The following is a 14,275-nucleotide window of genomic DNA, read 5'->3' as shown; positions in this document are numbered from 1 at the left end:
AGTTATATGTCACCACCCGTGCTTGTAGAATGACGTCTTTAGTCGACTCCTCCTTGCGGTCTCCTGAAACGATGAACAAACTGAGGGCTCGGCTTTGGGCCGAGCGAACTCACTCCGACGCTCAAGTCAGTAACTTAGAGAGGTAAGTTGTTGTTACTTGGCAAAGTACGTATTGTAGAGAGATAAGGAAGATATTACCAGATGAACAGTGATTCTTAGGTTAAATTGTGGATCCCCTCCTCTATGAGAGTTGAGGAGTATTTATAGACTTTCGCCTTTTGTCACGTAGTGGCAAAGTGGCCAAGTGGCAGAGCAGGTGGAAAGTCTGTTCTACCCTCGGCCGAGGGACCCATGGCAGGTCGGGCGGGCCCCTGTTGACTCGCCGCCGAGGGCTCTTGGATATGAGTTCGCGGATATGTGCCTACTGGTCGGGTTTGTCGTGGCGAGGCACAAGAGACAGCCGACAGTCGCGTCGGTTAGGCTGTCCAAGTTGTTGACTTGCTGTGGATATCTTTGACCTTGCTCAATATGTTGACTCGGTCAGCGGGTGCAGAATATGCCCCATCACTTAGGTTTTAAATAACTATTTTTTTAGTCAATTTATAACCCCTTTCTAATTAGTATTTCCTTTACCAGTCGTAAACCTTTTTCTTTTTTTCCATTTATGTACCTTAAATCTATTTTCATTGTTTATATTTTGGCACTAATAAACAAATTTGTATTTGTAACAAAATTAATTAGTTTCTTTTTAGCCATTGGTCGGTTGGTTTTAATTCATTGACCCCAAACCATTTCATGCCATTTATCATCATTGCCTTACAGAAAAATAATTTAGCAAAATATTCCTTATTGATCAAATTTAGCAACATCATTTTAACTACTGCCTCGCTAATACATGACTCTATCATAAGGAACCGACTCGAATGACATAACACAAACGAACCTTATCTAAAATAATCGTACACAAATAACCAATATTAGAGATGACTCGGTAACAACGTAGCAAAAGAAAGCGAAGCCCTCAATAACCAAATCTGATACGACACAGATGAATTGAATCGACCATGACCTGACTTACTCGTTTGCCAACTCTAAATAAACATTTGAAATAAACTTGCAAGACTCGCTCGATAGAGAAAACAAAAGCAAATAAAGTCATTATGTATTGTCCGGTCTTTATGACCGTGTTCATCATTTTTGAAGAATAAACCCGCCATAAAGCTTCTTCACAAACAATAATTATTCTGTGAAACGGTCACACATTATAAAACGGTGATTGTTTTGTAAAAAAGAAAACTCATTTATTAACATTAAATAAATAAATAATATTTTTACACAAATGAATCGTCTCACGGTGTGAGATTGTTTTATTCTATAATATGTGGTACACAAATGATTTACAAAGTTACTATAATATAAACATCGTCTTCGTATTACCTTGGACAATAAATGTTATACTTCACTCCACACAATATTGAGCTAAACCCCTCAAAACTAAAAATAAGCAACAACAGTCACAAAGCTTATATAGAAATGTCTTTTGCTCACGCATTTATAATTGTTTTCGTTTACCCTACAAAATATCGAAAGCAATAACTCACTTAAAAAGCAAACTAAACCCAAACAATCATTGTGGCAATATAATTGTATACGAATTACTATATAACATTGAAAGTGTAGAAGATACTGACATAGTCCCGAAACCGAAACAATAAAAACTCAAAGAACCACTCGCAACATGAAATAATTTTTTAATTTTCTATAAATTTTATTCATGATATATAGACCAAGACACACATACTCAAAAGAAAGAAGGAAGATTTTCATCACCTAGAATTTGACATGGCTTATAGAGTGACAATTTTTTATGTGTGCATTAAAATTAAAAGAATGTATATTTTTATAATGATGTTAACAAATTAGGCTAACTTAACTGATATCAAAATAACATAATAATATGGTATTGTGATCTTCTATTATAGGTAAGATTTTTAATCTGATCTTAAATTTCTATAATTTCAGTTATGACATTATTAAATGGCATAATCATCTAGTAATTTCCTTCTAAGATCATGCAAAGAGTATATTATTTATGATGAAAATTCAAAGATTTAATAAATCACACATTTAAAATAGGAATTAAAGCATATTATATAGATATTAGTCATTATACAAAATCTTTTTGGAAGTAATGCGATTTATATTATTATGGCAATCAGTTTAAAATCCCGTAATTTAACTGAGATTTTTTTTTACTCACCGGAGGATTCTAACCTTAATTAATTAGTCGGATTCAAAATTTAATTGATATTTTAGTCATTATACGAAAACTTTTAGGAAATAATGTGAAATTATGTAATTATGGCAATCAATTTTAAATCCCGTAATTTAAGTGAGATATTTTATTTTTTAAACTGACCGGAGGATTCTAACCTTAATTAGTTGGATTTAATACTTAATTAGTCAAATTTAAGTCAATCAATCAAAATGTTATATTCATTAAAAGATATTCTAAAACTATTTCTAATATCTCAACTCAACAAATATCCTTCCCAATTAATTCATTTTTTTTATTTTAAGAATTAATTAGTCAAATTTCATGTCTTTTGTCTACAACAAAATAACTCTAAAAAAGCATTCAAAATCACTAAAAAGAGAAGAGTCTTCAACTGATGTCAAATAGTGTGTGTTGGTAGCTATCTTTGCTTTTGATTAGATAAAGGAAATGACTGATTAATTTAGGTTGTTTAAAATTTCGTTTTAAAAATATTGATCATATATACAGATTATTATAAATACAGCTTTCTATTGTATGAACGATAATAATGTAAAGTTTGACATATAAAATGTAATAAACTTATAAAGAGAATCAATTTTACCGATAATTTAGGATACATTTATTAAAAGTTGGGATTAATTTTATCTCTATAATTTTTTGAGATTAGAAATTATTATGATATTTATAATAGTGCCAAAATCTCTATGAAAATATGTTGTTGATGTAGAGAGAACAAAAATGGAAAATATATCAGAGATATTTATAGGTTGTATGTCATTTAATTGATTCAAATCTTTTAAAGTGCATGTTTTTTAATTTTGGAAATTGAATATATGACATCAGATTAGGTAAATGAATTTTTAAATGATTTTAATATATTGTTTTGGAGAAAAAGGAACATACATCGGATGTACTACATCCAACTTTTTTATTTTTTGAGCATGTATGTATTTTTTTTGAACTTATTGCCTCAAACTTTATTTGTTTTTTAGCATATGTATATTTCTTTGAGCATATTAAAGTTTATAAGTTAGATTTTAATATTTTCCCATCAAAACTCAAATTTAACTAAACTAATATGTAATGTTTTCGAGTTTTATTGTAATTTTTTATACCTTAATTTTTAAGTGAATAAACTCATAAACTTTATAGTGAAACTCAAAAACTTTAAAATAAAACTCAAAAACTTTAAAATAAAACTCAAAAACTTGATTAGAATACTCAAAAACTATAGAATTGGAGGTAATACATCAGATGTATAATCCTCTTACTGATTGTTTTGACACGTGGCAGAAGCCATCTGCCGATGACACATGACAAATGGTTTCTGCTTTAATATAATATATGATTACTGAGATTTGCAGATTACTCATGACCTAAATTTAAATCCATCAACAATAAATTAGCTCTTATAACTTCTAAACCAAAAATAAAAACAATTATTAGTGATGATTTTTGGGTACTACCAATTGAAAAATACTCTCGGAATTTATTTTGATATTGCACTAGTCAAGTAAACAAATCGCTCATTGCTAGGCAACAATGCACTTTGTGGAGAGGCAATCATAGACTTATCATAATCATAATGCATATGCTTATATGTACCAAAAACAAAAACAAAAATGCATATGCTTATAGTGGCCCAGGTTCAAGCTTCTAACGGAGCAACTTTCAACATCTAGCCAGCTACAATAATTTTGGCCCAACCTCAAGGCTAAAAGCACACACCATATACACAGAGATTAGACATGGGTTCAAACTCAAAAAGCTTTAGTCAGTGGAGGCAGTTACTGCCCGTTGCAACTAAAGTATGTGCTTGATCAACCAGAAGATGACGGAAAATTTGTAATGCATTAAGCATGAGTTTGATCCATTAATAGTAGTGCAAACATGAGATCAATACATAATAAACAAATCTACTATATATTCATACATCAGCTAACAAAGGAAAATGTCACTTTGTTACTACATTAAATATACTACATATGATTATGATTTCGAGCTTCTTAAACAAGCAGCAAAAACATGAAGGTGAATGAGTATCTAGCCACCATACAGCTAGCTAGGGTTTAACTCCCACAGGCCATACAATCTTCACGATTTGTCAGTGAACAAACCATTTGCGCTAATTTCGTGTTGTCATCCTCAACTGGGGTCTTACTCGGGTCCTGCACACAATGCCATAGACAAATGAATAACAATAGCAACAAAAGGAGTGTCTTAATCCCAAGACTTTCAGAGTTTGGGCTTGTAACAAAAAAGACGAATGGGGACTAAACTGATTTTGAGTTCTATCTTTTGAATATTAAGAATGGTGGTGACACTGTTAATTACGAATCATGTCACAAAAAGCTTATAGAATTCTCTCTTGTTGTCGGCATTTATTGGCGTGAGGGTGACACGTGCACTAAGTATTTATTCAATTGGGTTAAAGGATGATCTGGTGCTAATCTTATCTTGGGTATTAAGGAGCCTAATGAACGGACCTTTGATATGAAGGAGATTGGGGTTTGTTTCATAAACACTTTTCCACCATCTTTAATTCTGATTCTAAGCCTGAGTGTTTTGAAGATTACTTAAATAAGAATGACTATTTATTTGATAATCTTAAGCATAAAGTGGGCATGGAGGAGAGCCAAGTTGGGTCGTGTATATTCGAAAAATCAAGTACGTGACAGTATTCCGGCGGCTTTTTACCAAAAGTATTGGTCTATAGTTAATAATGATGTTGTTAAAAGAGCCCTCAATATTCTAATTCCGGGTACTGTGCTTAAGGATTTCAATAAAACCTTTATGAGAGTTGGGGATTTTTTGCCGATTAGCATCTGCAATATTATTATGAAAGTTGTTACAAAGTGTATTGCTAATAGAAGTATTGCAGATAATATTGTCGTTGCCCAAGAAATTCTTCATGTTATAAATCGTAGGAGTTATGGCAAAAAGGGTATGATGGCTTTAAAGGCAGATATGAGTAAAGTCTATGATAGACTGAATTGGAACTTCATAAGAGGGGTGCTCTCTTACTTAAATTTGTCGGGCTCTATGGTTTAGCTTATTATGAGTACTATTGAATCAATCACCTATGGAAAAAGTTGAGCCTTGTTGTGGGATTAGGCAAGGTGATCCACAATCTCCTTATATTTTCGTGCTTTACACGGAAGTTCTATCTCAAATGATTCTCTACGTCCAAGATGGCAACCTCATTAAGGGTATCAAAATATACAAGAACGGGCCGAAAATCTCCCATTCATTGTTTGTGGATGATTCACTCTTCTTTATTCGTGGGGACTATGGGGATTTGGATTTTCTTATGAATATTGTGCTGCATCTGGGCAACGCCTTAACAAAGATAAGTCCTCTATACTATTCAGTCCAAATTGCCCACTTATGACGGTCAAGAAGTGCTTAACTGAGTTTAAATTTGCGCCTAAGCATGATCTTGGCAACTATCTTGGCTTACCAACGAGTATTAGGTCTTCTCAAAGGGATTTAATTAAATTTCTTGGTGACAAGACTAAGCGAAGGCTATCCTCCTGGAATAACATTCTTCTCTCTTCGGCTTGTAAATCTACTCTTATTTGCTCTGTTCTTTCTTCGCTATCTCTTTTCTCCCTATCGATATTTCGTATACCGGTAAATGTAACATCAAAACTTCAGTCCTTGATGGTGCATTTTTGGTGGAGTGGAACTAGAACTAATAAGCCTATTCATTGGTGTAGTAAAGACTTCCTTAGTAGGCCAGTGCGACAAGGGGGTCTTGGACTTCGCAATATTGGATGCTTTAACCAAGCCTTGCCAAGTCTGCTTGGAGAATCTTAAGCGTTCCGGGAAGCCTTATTAGTAAAGTTATTGGTCCCAAACTTGGTATTTAAGATGATATTTTATTCCAAAACCGTTGGAAGGCCCCCCAAGCGTCGTCGCGGGCTCTAAAAAGCCTTGTCTGGGGCTCCAACCTTATCTATAACAATATTGCTTGGACTATTGGATCTTCTTCTCGTCTTAATGCTTGGAAGAGTAAATGGATAAAGGGTTATAGACTTATAGTCTTCATGATCTTTGTGGGAATTTTATTAATGCTCCTATTGATTCCACGCTCTTGGTTGGTGACCTTCATGATACTCATAGGAGATGAGTTTTCTCCTCTCTTGGTTTCGATCCGGGTGAGGGAGTTACAAAGAAAATCCTCGCAACTTATATCCCATGTCAACCCTCGGATGACTCCTTCTATTGGAAATTTTCTAAACATGGTGTTCACACTGTTAAGTCAGGCTATTATGTCGCTGCTATAGCCTTATCTAATGGACCCACCTCGATAGAATATCTGCAACAATTGTGGCTTTTTGTAAATCAAAGCTCTGGAAGTTGCCTATTTCTAACAAACTAAGGGTGTTTTTATGGAAATTTATGGCTAATGCCCTTCCAGTGGGTTTTGAATTCCTCAAACGAAAAATAAATTAGCGCTCCTGTACTCTTTGTGATGGATCATCTCCTTGTGTGGAATCTATTTCTCACCTTTTCAGAGATTGTAGCTTTACAAAGGCTCTATGATTTGGCTGTCGTTTAGGACTTAGAATCACGGGGGGTGGGCATTGATGTTAGGGTTTGGGTCATAAACTGGGTTACTTATTTCTTAATTGGCCAAGATCCTAACTCCCACCTTTTTCCCCTTATCGCTACCCTCTGGAGAATTTGGTGTTGTAGGAATGATATGGTCTTACTCTTACTCTATTCTTGGTGACATTCAGTGTATGAATGAGGTTGTGTAGTAACGTTGCTAGCCTCCTTGAAGCGCTTTTGTTGGACTCCTCTCCTTTTTTTGGATTTGCTAAGAGGATAAGAAACTCCTTTCCCTACTAGATTATAGGTAGACCTGGGTGCGGAAATGTTTGCACTGTTAAATGTGATATGTGATGCTGCTTGGAGGGCTGATAGAAGTTCTGACATAGGGTGGTGCTTGTTGGATGATAATGGGACCTTAAAGAATAGTGCTTACCCTCGCTCGTTTGCCTCTTTTGCCCTACATGCCGAAGGACATGCAGCTATCATGGTACTCAAATGGGCCTTGGACGAAGGGTAACTTCACATTAGACTTGTTACAGATTGTCTTAACTTGGTTATGCAGGTTACTGGAGCAAAGAAGGCTCTATTACGTCTCATTTTCATTGTTGCTTTCTTAGTTTTTGTCCTAGGGGAGTGAATAGGATAGCTCATAATCTTGCTCAGGAAACTTTCCTGTAAGCTATGTTATTTGTTGCTGTTAAAAGAAAAAGAAAAAAAGAAAAAAAAAAAGAAAAAAAAATCCCAAGACAAAAAGAGAGCCATAGTGACAAATTTGATGTTCATAGGTTTCAAATCCAGGTCTTAGTGACAAATTTTATGTTCATAGTAGATACAAATATTAAGACGTGAAGTTATAGATGCATTACCTTCAGCAAGGAAGTATCAACAGTGAACTTAATGGCATCAGCTGCAGCTCGTGTTCTTAAATAGTACATCCCAGTCTTCAAGCCCTTTATTATCATACAGCAGAGCAAATCAGTACATGTCAAAGTGGTAATATTCAATCATCTATTTTGCAGATGGTTTCTTAAAATATCAGAATATTATATCATACCTTAGACCAAGCATGGAAGTGCAGAGAAGTGAGCTTTCCAGTATTGGCTTGGTCCATGTGGATATTAAGGCTTTGGCTTTGATCTATGAAACATCCACGGTCAACCGCCATATCAACCAACGTTTTCTGCTTAATCTCCCAGACAGTCCTGTACAGAATCAACATATTCAATACAAGTGAGAGACTGAGAGGTAATAATTCAGAAGCACCACGTAAATGCTAACTACCATGTCACCTAAAATTTAGAAGACAGTCCAACAATAGGTATTAAAAGAAATAGTGAGAACTATACTTGTATATAGCTTTCAGATGTGCTGGTATCTCAATAATTTTCTGCACAGAACCATCCTCATAGATTATTTGGTTCTTCAAAGTAGGAGACCAAAGGCCCATCTCAGTCAAATCATGAAGAAGATGCTTGTTGACCACCACAAATTCACCACTGTCCAGAATAATTGAAAGGTCAAGTATGGCACATGATAACAACCCTCAACCCAAAAATATATAGCACATACAAACAGAAAGCAGGTTAATGAGGTGATTCACCATACCTTAGAACCCTTCTACTATAGATATTGGAGGTATAAGGCTCAAAGCACTCATTATTTCCGAGAATCTGACTTGTTGATGCAGTTGGCATAGGAGCTACTAATAGTGAATTTCTTATGCCCTTCTCTGCTATCATTCCCCTCAGAGCTCCCCAATCCCACCTGTCAGAGAGAGTAACTCCCCACATATCAGGTTGAAGAATTCCCTGCATTTGTGAACCAATAATGAAATGGTAAGATAAGATTTTTTTTTTTTTTTGGGTCAATCGAAGCGCGCACTTAGTCGCATTACAATAGAGGGGAGGGGGGATTCGAACCTGGGACCTATTGTCCACAATACTTCCGTCTTAACCACTAGACTAAGACATCTTCGGTAATGGTAAGATAAGATGACAAAGCACAAATTGATGTATTTGCATATTAATATACACAATACACTTGGGCTTCACTTTACAGACTAAATCATGTCACATACCTTGCTCACAGGACTGCCCTCGTATGTTTCATAAGGGCCTTCCTTGGCAGCTAATTTGCAAGATGTTTTGAGAGCATGGTAATAAATTGTCTCAAATATGTCCTTGTTCAACTGTTGGGCCTCAGGTGAATCAAAAGGCATGCCTAGTAAGATAAAGGTATCTGCTAGGCCTTGAATTCCGATACCAATTGGTCGATGTCTCATGTTTGATCTTCTTGCAGTTTCAACTGGGTAGAAATTGACGTCAATTATTTTGTTCAGATTTGTGGTGACTACCTCAACAACCTATTCAAACAGCAAATCATAGATCAGCAATGACTCAGCCACACAGATTATGTTTATCAATTATAGCATACATAACACTACGTTGCAAATGAAAGTCAGGTGGACAAACCTCAGCCAATTTATCAAAGTCAAAGTAACGATTTCCTGAATCCAAACTTCCAACTAGCTTCGTATTCTGGGACTCTGAAGGGACACCCTAAAACGCAAAAGATGTGAACTCATTAGATGGTCATTCAAAGCAATCCATACTTTGATATAAGAGGAACCTTAATGAAAATAGATATAATTACCTTTTCCTTAACATAACGTGGAAGGGCAATGGATGCCAGATTACAGACAGCTGTTTCAGTAGGACTTGTGTACTGAATAATCTCGGTACACAGGTTCGAAGATTTAATGGTACCCAGATTCTGCTGGTTGCTTTTGCGGTTGCAAGAATCCTAGTGTCATATACAGTGGGTTAGACTATCAAAACAAATAACTGTACTTCATAGTTCATATACAAGTCTCAAGGCAATTAAATACCTTGAACAGCATATACGGTGTCCCAGTTTCCATTTGGGCTTTCAGTATCTCAAACCACAAGCTTTGTGCCTGGACGACCTTCTTTGCTTTGCCCTGACAAGATACAACATGCAAACAATCAGACACAAGTACTCAAATATTATTGGTAAAACAAATTACAGAATCATTGATTACCAGTCTCTCATATTTAGTGTATAGCATCTCAAACTCTTTACCCCAGCAGTCAGCCAGACCTGGAGCCTCATTTGGACAAAACAAAGACCACTGCCCATCTGTTTGAACCCTCTCCATAAAAAGATCAGGCACCCAAAGGGCATAAAAGAGATCACGAGCACGTTGCTCTTCCTGCAAAAGATAAAACAACTCCATATTTAGATGAAAACTACAACCTCCAAATTCAGCTCAACAACCTTCAAAGCCTTGATAACTAAGGCATTAAACATTGTCTATTGTTCAGTATATTGTCATCCAAGTATTTTGATAAATCTCATTAGCACACACACCTTCCCATGATTCTTCCTGAGGTCTAGGAAGTCAAATATATCAGCATGCCAGGGTTCAAGATACACGGCAAAAGCACCTGCATGCAAAACAGCAGCACATCAGAATATGCTCCAAGGGGCAATAGTACATCTGACAAAATGACAAAAGGTTAATGAAGTAAAAACAACAAACCTTTTCTCTTCCCTCCTCCTTGGTCAACATAACGTGCAGTATCATTAAATACCCTGAGCATTGGTGTAATACCATTCGATAATCCATTTGTGCCTCGAATATAACTGCCTGTGGCACGGATATTGTGGACAGAAACACCAATACCACCAGCAGATTTGCTTATAACAGCACACTCCTTCAATGTGTCATAGATTCCTTCAATGCTATCCTCTTTCATGCAAATAAGGAAGCAACTGCTCAACTGCCAATACAAATAATAACAAAGTAATCAAAACATTGCACAAGAACGGCATAACCATGATATTAAATATTGGTTTGAGCCTTGATCTAAGAGGATCCACCAATAGATACAATCAAAAGTCAACACTAAATAATACAGTACTAATTTCCCATTGACCTTCAACAGTTCAGTATCGCAGCTCAAATTCATACAAAGAACACAATCCATTCAGAGTAAATAACATAAAATTCACTAGCATGTACAATATACTCTAGACATACTTGAGGCCTTGGCGTGCCAGCATTGAAGAGGGTCGGTGAAGCATGAGTAAACCACCTCTGAGACATATAATGGTAAGTTGAAATGGCTGAATCAACATCCGCCTTGTGGATGCCAACTGCAACTCTCATTATCATGTGTTGTGGTCTCTCCACAACCATCCCATTGACCTTCAACAGGTATGACCTCTCAAGGGTTTTGAAACCAAAATAATCATAGTCAAAATCCCTGTCATATATTATCTCACTGTCCAACCGAGCAGCATTCTGCAACAAAAAAAGATCAATAACCAGTTAATAAAAACAACAGAAATATTGCCGGAAACAAACATTCAAAATTAATCTCAATTAGCTAAATTCAATATCATCTTCACAATAATATAACACTCCCCAAAAAATCAGTATTACCACTAAATCCTCCGAGGAAACGTACAATACTTAACTAATCTGCTAAAAGCAAGTATAGATCAACACAGACTATGATATAATGACCCCACTAATAATCGAACTTAAACTACTCTCTAACTATCCAAGAAGAAACTTGTAGAACAATAAGACGACAATGATATTTTTACTCTTCATAATCTTTTATAATCAAACCAATCAACTATAATTTGCAAGAACATGCTAAACTCAGCCACCATTATATACAACCCAATTTAAAGAATACTCATGCAATCCAACAATTATAAAAATTACCTTCATGATGATTTCAAAGACATCATCAGAAACCAAAGGAGCCTTCAATCCAGACTTCTCGTTGCAATGATTATACATCTCCCTAATTCTGCATTAAATCTCTTATATTAATCCTCATAAATCATCGCATAACAGTGATAGAACATCAACGTGTATTGACTATTGAGTGTGTAATTCATAAACAACTTACGTCTCAGAAAATGACTTCCTAGTGTTCTTGTGCAAGTTTGAAACAACAATCCGTGCAGCCAGCTGAACATAAACATATGAGCAAATGATTCAAAAACTGATCTATATAAACCATTGACAACTCACATATAAAAAATAATACCTAGACAAAATTAGATGCATAAATATCGAAAGAAACATATTCCCACAATCCAAATCATTTGTTTACCTTACCCTTACCATAGCAACACAAAAACATCCAAAAAAAAAAATCTAGGTCAAGAATCGTATCAAACAAAACAAACATCAAATTAAAACTAAAAGTAGTCAATAAAACTAATCAAGTCCTTACCGAAGCATAATCAGGATGGTTAGCAGTCATAGCGGCGGCAGTTTCGGCAGCCAATTCATCAAGTTGACTAGTGGTAACACCCTTATAAACCCCAGCACAAACTTTCTGAGCAACAATAACAGGATCACAGTGCTCAATATTAAGCCCATAGCTTAATTTCTTCAACCTAGCTGTTATCTTATCGAAGTGGACTGTTTCCTGCCTTCCATCTCTCTTAACTACATACATCTTCAAAATATGAGGGTTTGTTTGTTTCTGTGAGGAATTTCGTCAAACAGTTGGTGTGCACTGAAATAATGGAGTGAGGAGGAAGAAATATATAGAGTAGTGAGGATGGAATTGGGTGGCGGGTTGTTGGGGATGTGTTTGCGGGAATTAGGGTTTTGAAAGTTTTAATTTGAAATTGGGTATTAATTTTCCCTCGTTAATTGTAAACTTGTGAGGGAATTTTTGGGGATTTTCCCGCCAAAGTCCGAATTCAATTGAATTTGAAATGGGGATTTGTTTTGGCTTGTCAAGTACTCATTTTTCTTTAGCTTTATATGTAATCAATTGAATTGAATTTTGTAGTCGTATAAAGTTGGTGGGGGATAAAATCAATATCATATCCCTTCGCATCTATTTTTTCTACCCATTTCTTTATACACGGTCTCCTAGGTGACGTTTCAATCGTCATTTTAACCATCTATACATTATTTGTTTCGATTAAAAATATTTTTTTATGAAAGATTTTTATATAGCAAATGTAACTATGTAAATATCGTATTATAAATTATTATATTTTATGATGTATTTATGGTCAAAGTTTCAATATTTTGACCTCCAAAAAGGTAAATGGGTAGAACAAATAGATGTGGAGGGAGTATAACAATATCTATTTATCTATATTATTATAGGATATTTTTTTCGAGCGATTACATAGAGTCTAACTTTTCGAAATTACTTAATATATTTTTTTAATGTAAATATTTTTAGAGATAATAATCAAGATATAAAATTGACTATATATTGGAGAATATATTTTTAGAGATAATAATCAATATGTAAAATTAATTATATGTTGGAGAAGATAAAATTTTATCACATCATAATCATAATCCAACTATAAAAGTTGTTATCAGGAAACATAACTTTCTTGAATAACTTTCGAGCAATATTAATATATACTCTATAAATAAATTAATGCAAGAGAAATATTATGCACGGTAGTCTTAATTGATGCCCTCAAAGTATCTAATTGTTATTGCATTGTCAGTTTATTTTAATTATTTATCGCGCTTTGACGAGATATTTATATTCATTGAGTATTAGAAGTCCTCTTTACTTACAAGTCTAATACATTAAGGAATGCCTAGATTTTGGTTTACTATTTATAACCCCCACATCCCAAATAACCTTTTGCCTCGCCTCCTACCTCTCTTTTCATGTTGTATATGTAATACCCCATATTTTGATAGTAAGTTATGAGAATAATTTATGTAATTTAATAATTTATTAAAGACATTTCTAATAATAATTACAAATAAGACGTTAATTAAATAATAAAGGAAGTAAGCAAGTCGGAAAATTGGGTTTAGCTAATAAGTGGACCTTGGGCCGTGTGCCATATTTTGTGGACCGAATTTATTTGAGCTCGTATGAGTATGCTCGGGATTTATATCGGGAATTAATAATAATAAAAATTATATTAATATTTATCCTAATAATATTTGTGTATGACAATAATTAGAATAGTAAAAGAGATATATGGTAATCCTAGTTATGGTAAGACTAGTAATATATGATGATAATAATAATAATAATAATATAATTTATAATGTTAATAATTATAATAATATGGTAATTCCTAATAATAATCAGAATAAGCCAATAGTTTTCTAATTGGCCTCATATACTCTATAATTCTAGACTATAAATACCATGGTAGCTGAAACCTAATTGATATAATTCATAAAAAATAGAAGAAGGAGTTTTAAAGATGGAAAGATCGAATAAAGCGATAAAAGGTAAGATCGTCTTAACTAATGTTTATATCGTCTTGATAATTTAAGTTAACGTTTGTACACCGTATAAAGCACCATGATCAGTACCGTTGACCTTAGTATCTACCTTTGACCACCGTGATTCTATTAAGGCTGATTGTGACCGTCGTTGACCA

General features: G+C 34.5%; 1 protein-coding gene across 1 annotated transcript; it reads right to left on the bottom strand.

Annotated features, from left to right (window-relative positions):
* Window positions 1-4,110: 4,110 nt before the first annotated feature.
* On the bottom strand, window positions 4,111-12,633 carry LOC141633331 (ribonucleoside-diphosphate reductase large subunit-like). The gene is made up of 16 exons (XM_074445810.1): window positions 12,118-12,633; window positions 11,788-11,849; window positions 11,598-11,685; window positions 10,902-11,165; window positions 10,401-10,641; window positions 10,229-10,305; window positions 9,900-10,070; window positions 9,726-9,818; window positions 9,491-9,640; window positions 9,310-9,396; window positions 8,916-9,200; window positions 8,444-8,646; window positions 8,185-8,334; window positions 7,893-8,040; window positions 7,705-7,788; window positions 4,111-4,446 (listed from the first exon to the last, which is right to left on the bottom strand). Exons 1-16 carry the CDS (start codon window positions 12,343-12,345, stop codon window positions 4,348-4,350), a joined length of 2,430 nt encoding a protein of 809 aa, XP_074301911.1. The 5' UTR covers window positions 12,346-12,633; the 3' UTR covers window positions 4,111-4,347.
* Between the last annotated feature and the right edge of the window lie 1,642 nt (window positions 12,634-14,275).

Source organism: Silene latifolia, chromosome Y, assembly GCF_048544455.1.
Source record: "Silene latifolia isolate original U9 population chromosome Y, ASM4854445v1, whole genome shotgun sequence".
Lineage (NCBI taxonomy): Eukaryota > Viridiplantae > Streptophyta > Magnoliopsida > Caryophyllales > Caryophyllaceae > Silene > Silene latifolia.
Note: the sequence above shows the minus strand (reverse complement) of the source record. Positions and strands in the feature narration are given on the sequence as shown.

Excerpts from the sequence above, each read along its gene's own strand:
- LOC141633331 (XM_074445810.1), bottom strand. The coding sequence starts at position 12,345 with ATGTATGTAGTTAAGAGAGATGGAAGGCAGGAAACAGTCCACTTCGAT. Across the intron at positions 10,642-10,901 it reads CTGGCACGCCAAGGCCTCAA|TTGAGCAGTTGCTTCCTTAT; the intron begins GTATGTCTAGAG and ends TTGTATTGGCAG. Across the intron at positions 9,819-9,899 it reads ACACTAAATATGAGAGACTG|GGCAAAGCAAAGAAGGTCGT; the intron begins GTAATCAATGAT and ends GTATCTTGTCAG.